Source organism: Chelon labrosus, assembly GCF_963514085.1.
Source record: "Chelon labrosus genome assembly, chromosome: 8".
Lineage (NCBI taxonomy): Eukaryota > Metazoa > Chordata > Actinopteri > Mugiliformes > Mugilidae > Chelon > Chelon labrosus.
In genome coordinates, this window is record NC_140358.1 from 15968639 (window position 1) to 15983451 (window position 14813).

Genomic DNA, 14813 nt, shown 5'->3' on the forward strand with positions numbered 1-14813 from the left:
CAGTGAATGCCAGCCTCATATTTGTACAGTATACAGCTAAGGTCACAGTCATGGCTGATAGCTCCAGGATGCTTACTAATCTCTCACTTGTTTGTACACCTGTATGCACAGATATAGTGTCTTAATAATTATCTATAGATCCTTTTTTAACTTTTGTGCTCTTCCATTAACTCTGTGTGTTTTTGTTTATACAGGGGATGAAGTGGATGCTAAAGACGAAATCTCTCGTGTTGAAGATGACGATGATGATCCTGAGAACAGGTACTTGCTACGATACTTGTGACAGCTAACAGTTGAGTTTATATCTCCATAGTTTAGCCTAAGCCTGTAAGCTGGGTTCTGACTGCATATTGCAACACTTGATTCAGCAAGTAAATGGTGACTCCTTACACTTTCTCAGTGAAGAATGTTATGTTTTCATCTCAAATGGTAGTCATAATACCATCACAGAGACACTGAACTGGAGAAGCACAAAATTTTTCTTTGTTTATATATTTTATGCGTTCTTTTCTAATAATTCTGTTAAACCCCCCCTTTAATGATGTGATTCATGTGAAATCCTCACATTTTTGCCTTCTTCCTGAAGGATTGCTAAGAAAATGCTTCTTGCCCAAATAAAATCCAACTATTCCTCGGGAGCGGAGAGCTCCTCTGACAATGAAGGAGAAGATAAGGAAGAGAAATCCTCCAAGAAAATTAAAAAAGGAAAACAAGAAGAGGAGGAAGAGGGGGAGCAAGAAGGTAACATATTTGCTAAATATGCTCAGCTGTTTTCAAGTGAGTCTTCTACCGTGAACTGTCTCAAACTGTGTGTTTCTCTCCTTAAAGACGACGACGACGATACAGAAGACTCGGATGGTTCTGATGTTGGAGTGAAGAAAGGTGGCAGACGCCACAAACTGCTTCGCCACAAACTCTCGCTGAGTGAGGGTGAATCAGGAGAGGATAAAGTTGCCACAAAAGGGAATAAGAAGGGGGGCAAGAAAAAGTCGAGCCGGAAAGGTTAATAATACATTTTGGATTTGCTCTTTTGGCAATGACTGGCTATGGGTGCAAATATTCTACATTCAGGACCTTTGAGTGACTTTGTTTTTCTTTGTCTGTCAGTGGGCAGTGACGACTCTGCAGACTCTGACTTTGAAAAGTCAGAGTCCAGTTCAGAGTCAGCCGTAAGCGAGGAGGTTAGTGAATCCGAAAAAGACGATAAGCGTCGAAAGACCAGGTGAGAAGCGAGTGCGGCATCTAATCGGTGAATGCAATTTATTTCCCTGCCAGTGGCTCTGGATTAATGGAGTGCTGCTCTTGCTTAATTAGATAATGTTTTCTGTCTTTAGATCTTCGAAGAAGAAGGATGATGAGAAGCAGAGAAGCTATAAGCAGAAAAAGAAGCGACGTAGGATCAAAGTTCAGGACTCCTCCTCCAGCAATGAGAAGGTGATTTTAAATGTAGTTCACTCTTGAACTTTCCCAAAGTTTCTGTTTTCTTCCACTGCAGAATTACTAGGTAGAGAGATGGACCCACGTGAAGGTTACTAGTCAAGTCATGCATGACACATAAAATGTTATTTGAACTTCCCCCCTAGAGTGTGTTGTGAAGATTATTGAGAGCACAAATGAATCATAGGGTAGCTCGGCTACTGATCATAGGAAGTGAGTCTTTTTTTCTCCTGAGGGCTGAAGATCAGAGGGCTGGGCTTAATGTTCATTTCCACAGAGCGGAGAGGAAGATGATGACGACCAAGATGGAGAGGGGCGCAAAGGCCGAAAAAAGATCCGCAAAATCCTGAAGGACGACAAGCTGCGGACAGAGACGAGAGACGCTCTGAAAGAGGAGGAGGAGAGGAGGAAGCGCATAGCTGAGAGAGAGGCACTCAGGGAGAAACTCAGAGAGGTAAAAAATGTATTCTTATTGATAATAACTGAGCTGCTATGTTGTGAGGAACCATGAGGTGAGTAGTGTAATGACTTAATACTGTGACAAATGTTTGTGTGTTTCCTAGGAAGTGAGTTGTCCTGAAGTGTTTGGTTACCAGGGTAACCGGAGTGACATATCGATCAAGGTTTGAATAAGAACCACTGTGAGTTATAGACTGTTTAGACATCTGCGTTAAGTTGACTCAGAAGCTACGACGACAGTGCAGACCTTGGCGGCGTGACTGACGTGCACCTCACCAGAAATGTTACTACGCGTTGGTGCAGACCGCAAGAGCTGTGATTGGTACGCTTGGTCGTAGCGCGTCATTGTTGAAAGCGAAGCAGGAAGTGGAAACAAAAATGAACCCGACTGGCAAAAAAAAGACACGGCGCCGACTAGCGTTTGGGTGGCGTTTTTACAGAGCGAGCCAGCCTGATGTGTGCACAAGCATAAATGACTCCCGCTGGACATGCGAGTATGTTACGTCGTCTTATGTCCTGCAGTACTCTAAAAGAGCCTTTAGGCAGATTGATGACTCTCCGGGCTACTCACTCTGTCAGATCAATAATTCCACTTTAGATGACGCTTAATTAAATTCCTAAATCTACTCATGACAGAGTGAGAAACCGAAGACACATAATGACTAGTAAGTAAGACGAGTCGTCCAGAGACATTGGAAAAAAAACATTGTTGTTGCAAAACTCTTCAGGAAGGGGGGAGGGGCGATGTGCTATTGTTTAGAAACAGGGATTGTGGCATCATCACAAGCAGCCCGTAGCAAACCTTCAATATTATTACCAATCCATGAATCAAGAACACATGCACATAGTGTATATTTGTATGATGGCTAAGCATTAAGTGTTTCCCAAAGTATTTTGTGAGACTAGGTAGCGTGGGTGAAGGGAGGGAAAGAGTCATGCTTTGTCGGAGCAGCAGGGAAAAACGCAACACCAGCCATGTAAAACTATTTCCTGTTTGACATGAGACTACTGTGGCAGGTATTAGACTCTGGCGGACCTATAGGCTGGCTCATATCTCTTATAATTGTTAATTATGCTTTTCAGTTTAGCTCATTAAAAGCTAAGGTAACTAGTATTTTTTGACCGTTCTCTTTGTTTTATCTGTTTATTTTCTAGCAGGGCATAGCCAGACTTGATTCTTATCAGACTATGAGTCTGGTAAAATGCCATTTGGATTTCATTATGTGGAGTGTTTCAACCACTACAGAGAGAAAAAAAACACCTCTGCACGCAATTAGATATTCCTATAACCAATCAGAGCCATTGTGTTGTCAACAAAATCAACTCAACTGCACTCAGGTGGCGCTTATGACTGTGTCGCTGTTTTCTTTCCATCAGTGCATACAGCCTGAACAAACCATTTGATTGGCATAGCAGATTTTCACTGGGCATAATGACTTTTGAACAGCAACTCCAGCGACGAGTTATTTTCCTGCACTCGATAACTAAAAGTTAGTATACTATAGAGCAGGGGTCGGCAACCTGTGGCTCTATTGATGACTGCGTCTGGCTCGCAGATAAATCTTAGCTGACATCTCAACACGATAAGTAATGAATAATTCCGCTGATATTTTAAAACTGCGGTCAAGTGAGCCGTCGTTCGCAGAAAGCGAGTGAAGCCAGACGCGGTCGGATTTTTCTTGCGCATCTATTTGTTTATGCCGGGGCAGGCCGAAATACGAAATGAGAAAAATAATAAAACAACTTTATTCGGTGGATTCTGATTCAAACAATAAAGCTCCGGTTTTCATCCCTCTTTATTATTGTGCAACATTTCAAGTGATTTTACTGGATAATTGTTAAGAAAAATAGTGACAAACACTTAATAAAAATCCGACCGCGGCCGGCTTGACTCGCTTTCTGCAAACGACGGGTCACTTGACCGCAGTATTTTAATGTAAAAAGCCCTCAGCAAAACCAAGCGGTCCTAGAAGTCGCATTAATGGTAAAAAGTATATTATTTATTATTGGTTAGCTTCAGTATAACAATGTTTTTAAAAATAATACATTCAGAGACTTATTATACTCTAAAATTGTTGGTCGAAAGAAAAAATATTACATGGCTCTCGTGGAAATTTATTTTAAAATATGTTTGTTTCATGGCTCTCTCAGCCAAAAAGGTTGCCGACCCCTGCTACAGAGAGACTGAAATGAAATTTCAAACTTCACATCACAGCAGTACACATTGTAGTAGCTTTTCTTTCTTCATCAGATCCTTCTGTAATAACATAAAAGCTCACCACACAGACTCCGAGTACTTAGATTTGTGGTGAAATCTGAAGAAACTAAACAATGTAATCCTGCTGAAGAAACTTCTTTCTCTTGTCTTCTGCTTATGCGGTAAATCTTTATTGGTGTTTGCACTGGACTCACTGGGAGCTGTGGTACAGATTATTTTCTGGGTTTCCACTTTGAGTTCGTCAGTCATGACTTTACCTTTGGAGATGGACTTGAGGGAGATGGCACAGTGGGCTCTCTTGCTCTTTATTTGTTAGAAAAGGAACAGTGTACTTTAATTGGCATTCAAATTAATGTAAATGTACCAAAGTTAGCCAAAAGGCTTTTATCTGATGGTGTTAGGCATCCAGGAATAATATATAATGCACTTAAATTAAGCGGATATGCGTATTGTGTTAAAGGTCGCACCAGTCCTTGTTTGCCACCTGCTGTTTGTGTAACCCGACAGTCATGCCGCCATTGTGCCCGTGTATTCGTTTGCAGGTGTGTGTCAGGGTCTACTTGGCTTCTAGCCTCGGTCAGCTGTGCGCAGTGTAGAAAGTGCAAGTTGCCGTGGTTACGTCTCACTGTGAATAATAATGAACCATGTAAAATTTCAGCTGCATGCTTATAATTAAGGGGCACAGTGCACTGCAGCTGAATGCCTGCATCGGAAACATCGCTCTGGATGAGCTTGGTACGGCCGTGAAAAAACAACATAATCAGCACTCTGGTTTCGACAGAAATATTTATCTTTTTCAGGGTTAGAGTGTGTCATAACTCACAACGTGCATGTGTTGGCCAGAAAGAAGAAGTACATTATGAGATAGGATTTATCTTGTGAAATAAAAGACCAACCATTAGTGTAATTAGTGTAAGGCTTTCTTCTCTAATACAGATGTAAATATATATCTGGCCAGATGTAATAAGGCGGATGTTTAGTTGTTTGTTAAAGGGGTGAACGTTGACTATTATGAAAAAGGTTATGCAATTAAAATAGTATCCTCATAATAAAAGGATATCATTTTCTTTCGGGTAAAATCTAATTGCCTTTGCTTCCAAAAAAATGAAAATGTCCTGTTTTTATTTCAGGTGATAGTCGTGGAGGAGTCTTCTGCGGTTGCCTGTCCCATCACCACCAAACTGGTGCTGGATGAGGACGAAGAGACCAAGGAGCCGATGGTGCAGGTGCACAGGAACCTGGTCACAAAGCTGAAGCCTCATCAGGTTGATGGTAAGAACAAAGTCAATTCACTCCCCTAAAACATTTGGGAAACTGCAACATTAGCCAGGTAGGCCTGAGATGCTTAAAACTAATGTCCGCCCGTGTGTCTTTGTGTTATGTTTCAGGGGTGCAGTTTATGTGGGACTGCTGCTGTGAGTCTGTGAAAAAGATTGAGAAGTCTTCAGGCTCTGGTTGCATCCTTGCCCACTGCATGGGCCTGGGAAAAACTCTGCAGGTATGGAATAACTTACAGTATGAAAATAAGTAAGCTGTGCATGCACAGAAACACGTGTGAAATCTCTAAATATTTATGATTCATAAAAGATCCACAGTGTATTGATTGTTGTCAGTGGTTTCACTTCTGTTATTGTCAGTCTTGTGCCAGCTGTGTCAGTTGACTACTGCGGTTTGTGTAGCTGTCCCAGACCTGCAAAGGCCTAATGTGGAAGTGTAGTATGTCTTTGTGCAGAGCTTGGCAAATCCTGGTAACTGTGTTTTAAATGTAGTTCTCCTTTTGCCCTGTAGGTGGTGGCATTCCTTCACACGTTGCTTCTCTGTGAGAAGCTCGACTTTTCCACAGCTCTGGTGGTTTGTCCCCTGAACACTGTCCTTAACTGGCTCAACGAGTTTGAGAAGTGGCAAGTAGGAATGAAGGATGATGAGAGTTTAGAGGTAATAAGCTCCTCCTGTAACCTTTAAAGTAGTTTATTTATGACAGCTCTGTGTTGGTTGGCATATTGATCTCTGGTGTGTTTGTCAGGTGACTGAACTTGCCACTGTGAAGAGGCCACAGGAGCGAGCGTATAGCCTGCAGAGATGGCACGAGATGGGTGGCGTTATCATTATTGGCTACGAGATGTACCGTAATCTGACGCAGGGGAGGAACATTAAAAGCAAGAAGCTCAAGGAAACCTTTCAGAGGACACTGGTTGATCCAGGTAATCGATAAAGTGAAAGTATAAAAAAATACCTACTTTAAAGACTAAAAACTGACATTTAATCACACCAACATTACGTCCATACAGTTCCTTGTTTTTTAGTTCACCGTGTAAAATATAGATGGTGTCAGTAAGAAGCATTGACAGCTGTGGCAGAGGTTTAAAAAATGCTCAAGTGATGTTAATTAAAGCAAAGGTCATATTATGAATGAGGTTTCAGTTTTATTGCCAAAGGAAAAATAACTCAACAAACTCTGGTAACATTCAAACTTCAATGCTAGAACACACAGCTCAGACTGAAAATGCTCCACATGCTGTGGTTTTCTACAAACTTAATTTTCTTTGACAGTAAACAAGTAGGTTAAGTGCTGGAAATTGCAACAAAAACAATCCATTAATTGGTAAATCACACATCATTAAGGTCATACTTTACCGGCCAGAGTACCAAACTCCTGCAGCAGAGTGTGCCAGTGTTCTGACCTGCGGACATTAAGCACATTTCAGACTTGTTGAGATTAACATCAACTTTAAAAAATTAATGTAACTTAAAATGTCCTGAAACTTTGCTTACAGATAACAAACCCATGGATGAACATAGACTTATTCATGACTGTTATTTCTGTTTAAGAATGCCATTATTGTTTTTTGTTGAAATGACCCCACAAGCAGCACTCGGTTAGCCACGCTAGTCTAGCTTTTGGTAATGCCTTCAATGTGTGTGACTTCTATCTGAAATAATCCTCGAGTTCCTTTTCACCAGGTCCAGACTTGGTGATCTGCGATGAAGGCCACATCCTGAAGAATGAGGCTTCTGCTGTGTCCAAAGCGATGAATTCTATCAGGACGAGGAGGAGGATCGTGCTGACTGGAACGCCTCTGCAGAACAACCTCATTGAATGTGAGTCTTCCTGGTTCATCTGTGCAATCCTTGCACGAACAATCTGGCAATCTGATTTTGCAGGAAACATCTTACCTTTTGATCTTTCTTATCAGACCACTGCATGGTAAACTTCATTAAGGAAAACCTGCTGGGTTCCGTCAAGGAGTTTAGGAACCGTTTCATTAACCCCATCCAGAACGGTCAGTGCGCCGACTCCACACTTCACGATGTCCGGATCATGAAGAAGAGGGCTCACATTCTCTATGAGATGCTGGCTGGTTGTGTTCAGGTACGAAAAAATAAAACTGTTGACTCGGCTTCCCTTTAATCTCCTTCCTTGTGCCTCCTAAATATAATTATTTATTCCTGCTCTCAACAGAGGAAAGATTACACAGCGCTCACCAAGTTCCTGCCTCCCAAACACGAGTATGTGCTGTCGATCAGAATTACTCCTCTCCAGTGTAAGCTTTACAGATACTACCTGGAGCACTTCACAGGTGAGAACCATGCTCTAATGAAGCTTTTTGGTGCTTTTTATTGAACGATTCAGCACCACTTGCTTGTGATTTCAGTCTTTGTGAGTACGGGGTACAGCAGGGCCTCTATAGGCTACGAGCAGAGCTTTTCCAATGTCAAGTCTGATTTCCCAGACAAAGGTTTTGCCTACGCTTGGACTAAAACTAAATTAAATTGTGAATTCCCGTGGAATACATGCATAGTCTAGGACTAGACTAAATCCTGCTTTGGGAGTCCTGTTTCTGTTAAAAGTGCTTTTTTTTACTGGATGTCATTTACTCAGACAAGGTTTTTAGATAAATGGAAGGCCTTCCTGGTCTGTCACTTTTTTTTGTGGCGCATTGTTAAGTCGTTTAGTGGACTTTTCTCTCAGAATGTGGCCCAGGACGTAGGTGTGTGTGTGTGTGTGTGTGTGTGTGTGTGTGTGTGAATGGCAGCTGGCACAGTGCCGCAGGCAGGGTTTAAGCCCAGTTTCCCACGTCTCCCTAATGAAGAGCTCTGGGAGAGAGGGAACAGAGGGTGTGGGGTAAAAGAGGGGGATGTGGGGGCATAAAGGAAAGGGAAAGAAATTTAGAGGGAGTAGGGGCCAGAGGTTTTACACCAAAACCAAAAACAAAGAACAGGAGAGCCGGTATGTGAGAACAGGAGTGGTGGTGGTGGTGGTGGTGGTGGTGGGGGTTAGCTGGTATGTGCTGTGGCTCATTAGGCCGGGTTGTCCACAGTGCACAGTGCTGCTGTTGTGACTGTGGCTCTGGACCTCCACAGTAGTGTCATTGGACCAAAGACCATCAGTCAGTAGACGAGGTGGGATGGCCCATAAAGGTTCACTCCTTTTGCTGCTGTACAGTAACTTCTGACCTCTAAGGGCAAGCCAACTTGTAGAGAGTGGGCTTATTAGCATTGCAGCAACTGTCGGTCACTTTGAAAGCATCTGATTAAACAGATTTGAAGGCTCACCGTAGACATTAATTCATTTCTGAATAATAACAGGTTTGCTTCTTGGTTTTATTGGATTTTTTTTTAAAAAATAATGACTTTAAATTGACCGAAGACAGGTGCTTGGAAGCAGACATCAAGGTTTAAGTTTTGTTTCCTTGTGTCTCAGCCTCTGTGCATACACAGAGGCTGAGACCATGCTGTCAGGTGTTTAATCCAAACACACATTCATCTTCCTTCTCATACTCTTTCCCTTGCGTGCAGGTGTGGGGAATGTTATAGAGGGGGGCCGCGGCCGCTCGGGGACCAAACTCTTCCAGGATTTCCAGATGCTCAGCAGAATCTGGACCCATCCCTGGTGCCTTCAGCTGGACTACATCAGTAAAGAAAACAGGGTAGGGCTGGGCAAGACCAGACTAAACCACACTAAACACCAACCGAAAAACTGGGAATACATTAGCAAAAATCACACACACTGTGCGAAAACAATAGAAATGTACTCCTGACGGGTCATGCACCAGAGAGAACAACACACACATTGCCACTGCAGCAAAAATTTCCCCTCATGCATCATTTCTGCTACCAGTAATTCAGTTTTGCGTTTGGCTGACCTATATCTCAGCACGGTTGAGCCTCACACTAGTGCAATCTCTTGCAGGGTTTCTTCGACGAGGACAGTATGGATGAATTCATCGCTTCAGAAACGGAAGAATCCTCAATGAGTCTCTCCTCTGAGGATGAGAAGGCTAAAAAGTAAAGTCGGCTTTGCTTGCTCTTTTCTTTGTACCTGTACACAGACGTGACTTCATATTAACTGCTCTTCTCTCCTGCATCTGCCACTCCCGCTGACCTGCTCTCCTCCATCGCTCCTCTCTCCTAAAAGGAAAAAGAAGCAAGGAAAAGGAAAAAAGAAGGGATCTGATGACTCGGACAGTGATGACGTGGAGGTCATCAAGGAGTGGAACACCAGCTCCCGTGGAAAGAATGGAGAGGGTCGAAACAGACCTGAGCCTGTAGAGGAGCGTAAGTTTGTCATACATGGATATTATAAGTACTTGGCTGGGTCTATGTGGGACTTGAACCGTATGTATGGGTGTATCTGGAGAACTTTGGTTCTGTTCTAAGTGATTAAAAGTGATCCAGTCAGCAGTAAAAGAGGTTTTGGACTTTGTCCATTAAACATGCATAAAACTGACCAAGTATGAATTCCCTTTGTGTCTGGCCAAAAAAAGAAAAACAACTAAATACAAAAAAAAATGATCTGGCTTTGTGATGTCTTAGAAGTCACTATATTATAGAGGCCATTGTATTATTACATCCATAGTGTGTCCAATCTTTTAATAGATTGATCATATGGACACATGAAACACCAAATAAAAGGAAGCATTTTACGTGTCTCACACACACTGATGTTTAAATGTATCAGAGAAACCTGTAATAGTGAAAGTCTGCCTTATTGTGAGACACTGCTGACTAAATGATGACTAATCTCTAACTTTGTGTGTCGCAAACAGCTCGGTCCTCTAGCTCTACACCAGGAAGTCCCAGCGCTGACTGGCACAAGGAGTTTGTCACTGAGGCCGACGCTGAGATCCTGGAGCATTCAGGGAAGATGGTGCTTCTCTTTGAGATCCTGCGCATGGCCGAGGAAGTAGAAGAGAAAGTGTAAGTATCTGTACAAGTAAAACCGTTCATCTGCTTTTGCTTTGCATAGGTTGAGTGACATCAGTGTGTGTTTTTGTTTGTGCTCAGGTTGGTGTTCAGCCAGTCTCTCATCTCTCTAGACCTGATTGAGGATTTCCTAGAGCTGTCCTGCAGAGCTAAAGATGAGGATAAAATCTCTCCGTATAAAGGTAGGTTTTTGATGCAGTGTTAGGGCCCTTTCACTCAGGACTGCAGTCATGTCACCTCCAATGATTGAGCATATACTTGTCGATGATCAGCTGTCGTAGCCTGCTCTTGGTTTCATGGCGTGCTAAAACTACCAAGCAGTGTTTAATATTTAAAGCCAGCTACTGACTTAGACGCACAAATGTTTATACTTGTAGTTTTGCACTGTTCTTTTTAAACCGACCAAACGTTTTGTGAGATATAAAGAAAAAAACAAAAAAAATGTAACTTCTGTGGATCTGTGTTTTCCTTCGAGATGCGGGAGTCAGCCTCACATGCAACATGTATTCTTGTACACGCTGGTGTGCTTATTACCCTTAAACACACACAGACACACACATACACATTGCCGCTGGTGTAAGGTCATGTTCCTAATTAAACTCCAGCAGCTGTTTTTGCTTTCATTTTGAAAATGATTAGACCTTGACTTTTTATTCCACAAAAAATGTTTGCTCAAGGGTTTGTAATTTGTAATGAAAAGATCACAGTGCCGTAATTGGAAACATACTGAAATGCTGGTTATGAAGGCTGGTGGGGGGAGTTGGCCATCTTGAAGGCTAAACACGGCTGGCCTCTAACCAACACCGCCATCTATCTGCTGTCTGCTAATACCCAAACTAAATCCTTCTGACAAGGAAAAGGCCTAGTTGATGGTGACACGTTTGCTTTTGAAGATTTTCTGGAGCGTATGCGGTGACGAATTGTCAGAGCAGAGTTCTTAACTGCTGTAATGTGTTTGTGAAGGTGAAGGCAAGTGGTTCAGGAACATTGACTACTATCGTCTGGACGGCTCCACCAACGCCACCACCAGGAAGAAGTGGGCTGAGGAGTTCAATGACACCAATAACACAAGGTAATATTCCTTCACTGTCTCAGAAAATACAACAATATGAGATTTATTAAACATCTAGATTTCCCTGTACATCTTAAATCAAACTTAAATCGTCTTTACTTGCATAATTCCTGATGATGCTTCCCTCTCTCACATTTCTCACTCAGAGGTCGTTTGTTCCTCATTTCAACACGTGCGGGGTCACTTGGTATCAACCTGGTGGCAGCCAACAGGGTGATCATCTTTGACGCCTCCTGGAACCCGTCCTACGACGTCCAGAGTATCTTCAGGGTTTACCGCTTTGGCCAAATCAGGACCGTCTACGTCTACAGGTTCCTTGCACAGGTGAGCAGAACAGATGTATATACTAATTAGACTTTATGCTATCAGCTAATTGGCCACTGTTAGTAGTTCAGTGAAAGATTCTTGACATAACCTCAAACGGCAACAAAGGCCAGCTGTGGCGCTGCATGTGTCTGGGACAAAATGCTGCACTTTCACGCACCAAAGCTCCGACTAGCACGTACATTTTTGTGGCTGCATGAGAGGAAATTGCTCTGTAACAGCAGGTGGCAGCAGTCTGTATTTGTCATTCGAAAAGCGGAAACCACAAACCATCGTACATACTGCTATCGCTAATTTGTCCATCGTTTTAGTAACGATGTGCCGGAAATGTGCTTATTTTTCTTCAGAAATTTCATGTTGTTCATTAAATGTTTTGCAAAAGGATAGCTAATTCATTTACTTGTACTTTTTTGCACTAAAACAAAGGGAAAATGTTGGAGTTGTTGTTATTTATAGGTTACTATGCTCTTATGTTACTGGTCCGGCATGCTTGAAATCAAACTGGGCTGCGTGTGGCCCCTGAACTAAAATGAGTTTGACACCCCTGGTCTGCAGTCATCCCAGATCGCAAGTTGTTTTGAAAGTTTTTGCAACTTATTTCTGGTGCACTGGTTGACTAAACCCAGCATGACACTCAGAGTGATCTCTCACATTGCGCCTCGCCTGTATTTCTAATCCCGAACCAGATGTGTTTGATTAACTTGATGTTTGATTAAACCCAACTTTTTCTTTCTCTCCTTTTTATTTCATTTCCCCTCTTTCAGGGCACAATGGAGGAGAAGATTTATGAGCGACAGGTAACCAAACAGTCTCTGTCATTCCGGGTTGTGGACCAGCAGCAGATCGAGAGGCACTTTACTATGAACGAGCTGGCCGAACTCTACACCTTTGAGCCGGACATGCTGGATGATCCCTCGGAGAAGAAAAGCAAGAAGGCCACGCCCATGCTCCCTAAGGTAAACACCCTACACGTATGAATTCATATAGCTGAGATGTGCTTCGATTCAGAGCGTCTTTTAGAAATGATATTTAGCTTAAATCAGACATTTAATTGTGCTTTGACGAGCCATTGACTCACATTTCATGACTTTCTTTAGTCTGATCCCAAGAGGAAATGCAGAAAGCAGCCTGAAACCTATTAACCATAGTAAATTTTTTTTCCTTCAACAAACATGGCAGAGAATGCCACTTTAAATGCCAAGCTTGTTTTTCCAAGCTTGCAGTGAGTAGTATGCTCTTTTGAAGTTTAGCACTTCAGTGATAAACTGTTATTTAGACACAATGCCAGCTTGTATCCTGCTTGGCCTTTCCAGGGTCTTTCTATTTCTCCTCCTTTCATAATCTTTCAATCGCCTCGTCTCTTCTTAATGCAGGTGCTGTGTCACTATTTGGGCCCCCTGGGGTTTAATAAGAACACACAACCCTTACATAGGCCATCTAACCCGGCGCAGCTGCACAGATCTGTCTGTTTACTGCTATTTACTAAATAGTCTTCTCATTGCAACACTGCTGCTGCCCCGCTATAAACCTGCGCTCTTCTTTTTTCATTCATTGCCTGCTGCCTTTTACTTCTCTGTTGATCTTTGAATTACTCCCATCATCTCCCACTCCTTTCCTTTTTGCGGTCTCTTGGTTTATTCAGATCTGTTTCTTAAGTGGTTTTACCTCTTTGTTTTGGTTTGACCTGGGTTACTCTGCAGAAACTTGTAAACAGACACTCTGTATATTCAGCTTGCTTGCGCTTTCATTGGACAGTAAAGAGGCATCTTTTAGTGCACCTTTATGGAAAATCTGATTGCACACTTTCAAATTACTTTTCTGCTGGTAATCCTTTCATGGGTATTAACAGATAGGAACCGTGTGTGAATCCAGGAGCTGTAAAGGAAAGATGTGTTCACTGAGCTGCAGCCTGTTAGATGTATGATCTTTAATAGGCCCGGGGACATTTATGTGACACAGTATTAAAGACGGAGAGGCTGACATGGTCTTTAACAAGCCGACCTGTTTTGGCCATGGGGTTAACTATGATGTGGCAGCAGGACTGCAGTATTATGGAAGGAATTTGCCGTCTGGAATGATGGGAAGATGAGTCAGACACCCTCCATCACGTTCAGCCAACAATTCTTTGCACAGAAGGAGAGAGAATTCAAGCCACAACAGACTGACTTTTTCACTTCTACTTCTCGACTCTTAACTCTGGGAAGTGCTCTTTTCTCAGCCAGAGAAGAAGTACTGCTTTAAAAGTTGATGATTTTTGTCTAATCTCTTGCTTGTGCAAAGCTTTGTGAGGGGAAAAAAATAACCTCAACAACGGTGCTCTCTCTGACCCATCTACCTCCAGCTTACCCCCCTCCCCCCCCTTTATGTTCCCTACCTGGAGTATGGTTATTCGTGCGCTGCCCATACCTCGTATCCTGCCGTTAATAATTCCACTTCCCTCCCCCTTCTCCTCACTCACGTTCCCACTCTCAACCCCCGTCCACCATCACCCCTCACCGTCTTGTCCCCGTCATCTTCATGACCATCTGTTGCCATGATCCGCCACTCCTAACTCCAAATGTTCAAAGCGAGCTCAGTAAAGTTGTTTTTTCTTTTTCTTTTTCTGCCCCTGGCCTCCCCCTGCATGATGAAGGGTCATTATTTAAACCCCTCTCTTAAAGATGTCTCTCTCCTCTTCAGAAAAAACTAATTGGAGACAAAGGAAGCAGGCGCACTTCCCCCTAATGACAAAGAAGGCCTCTGCAGCCCAGACATGAGATTTTGCCTCCCCACCCACCCATGCAGAAACACCAATACCCACTTCCTGTTTGTCACACTCCTCCATCTAACATGCTACCACTTGTACACCCCCAGTCTTTGGACAATTTTTATACAACTCCGCAGCCCTCTCTCCAAACCTTGCTGCACTGTATACTGTTGGTCAAGCTTGCGTGCCGTAGGTGTACGTCAGTGTGTGCTTGCTCCCAGCAGGTGATGCCTGCGAGTGTCATGGGTGTTGACAGGAGCGCTGAAAGGCTGTGCGCTAGAAAAACAGTATAGACAGGAGCAGACTGGAGCAATAAACCACACCATGCCTGTTTCATTAAGAGTAGGAAGCCA

At 43.0% G+C, this 14813-nt stretch overlaps 1 protein-coding gene across 2 annotated transcripts in view; it reads left to right on the plus strand.

The window, feature by feature from the left end:
* The window catches only part of atrx (ATRX chromatin remodeler), a 29925-nt gene that overhangs the window by 5191 nt on the left and 9921 nt on the right, over positions 1-14813 (plus strand). Inside the window, exons 9-30 of one of the 2 annotated variants that reach the window (XM_084550406.1) lie at positions 195-261; positions 587-741; positions 829-1002; positions 1108-1222; positions 1335-1434; positions 1715-1891; positions 2001-2060; positions 5245-5386; positions 5503-5612; positions 5903-6049; positions 6138-6315; positions 7076-7213; positions 7309-7484; positions 7575-7692; positions 8912-9042; positions 9306-9400; positions 9531-9670; positions 10162-10312; positions 10400-10500; positions 11282-11390; positions 11537-11714; positions 12479-12670. In XM_084550406.1, the coding sequence (XP_084406532.1) occupies positions 195-261; positions 587-741; positions 829-1002; positions 1108-1222; positions 1335-1434; positions 1715-1891; positions 2001-2060; positions 5245-5386; positions 5503-5612; positions 5903-6049; positions 6138-6315; positions 7076-7213; positions 7309-7484; positions 7575-7692; positions 8912-9042; positions 9306-9400; positions 9531-9670; positions 10162-10312; positions 10400-10500; positions 11282-11390; positions 11537-11714; positions 12479-12670 (2954 nt within the window). The remainder of the gene's footprint in view (positions 1-194; positions 262-586; positions 742-828; positions 1003-1107; positions 1223-1334; positions 1435-1714; positions 1892-2000; positions 2061-5244; positions 5387-5502; positions 5613-5902; positions 6050-6137; positions 6316-7075; positions 7214-7308; positions 7485-7574; positions 7693-8911; positions 9043-9305; positions 9401-9530; positions 9671-10161; positions 10313-10399; positions 10501-11281; positions 11391-11536; positions 11715-12478; positions 12671-14813) is intronic. The other variant, XM_084550407.1, reaches the window with a different exon arrangement.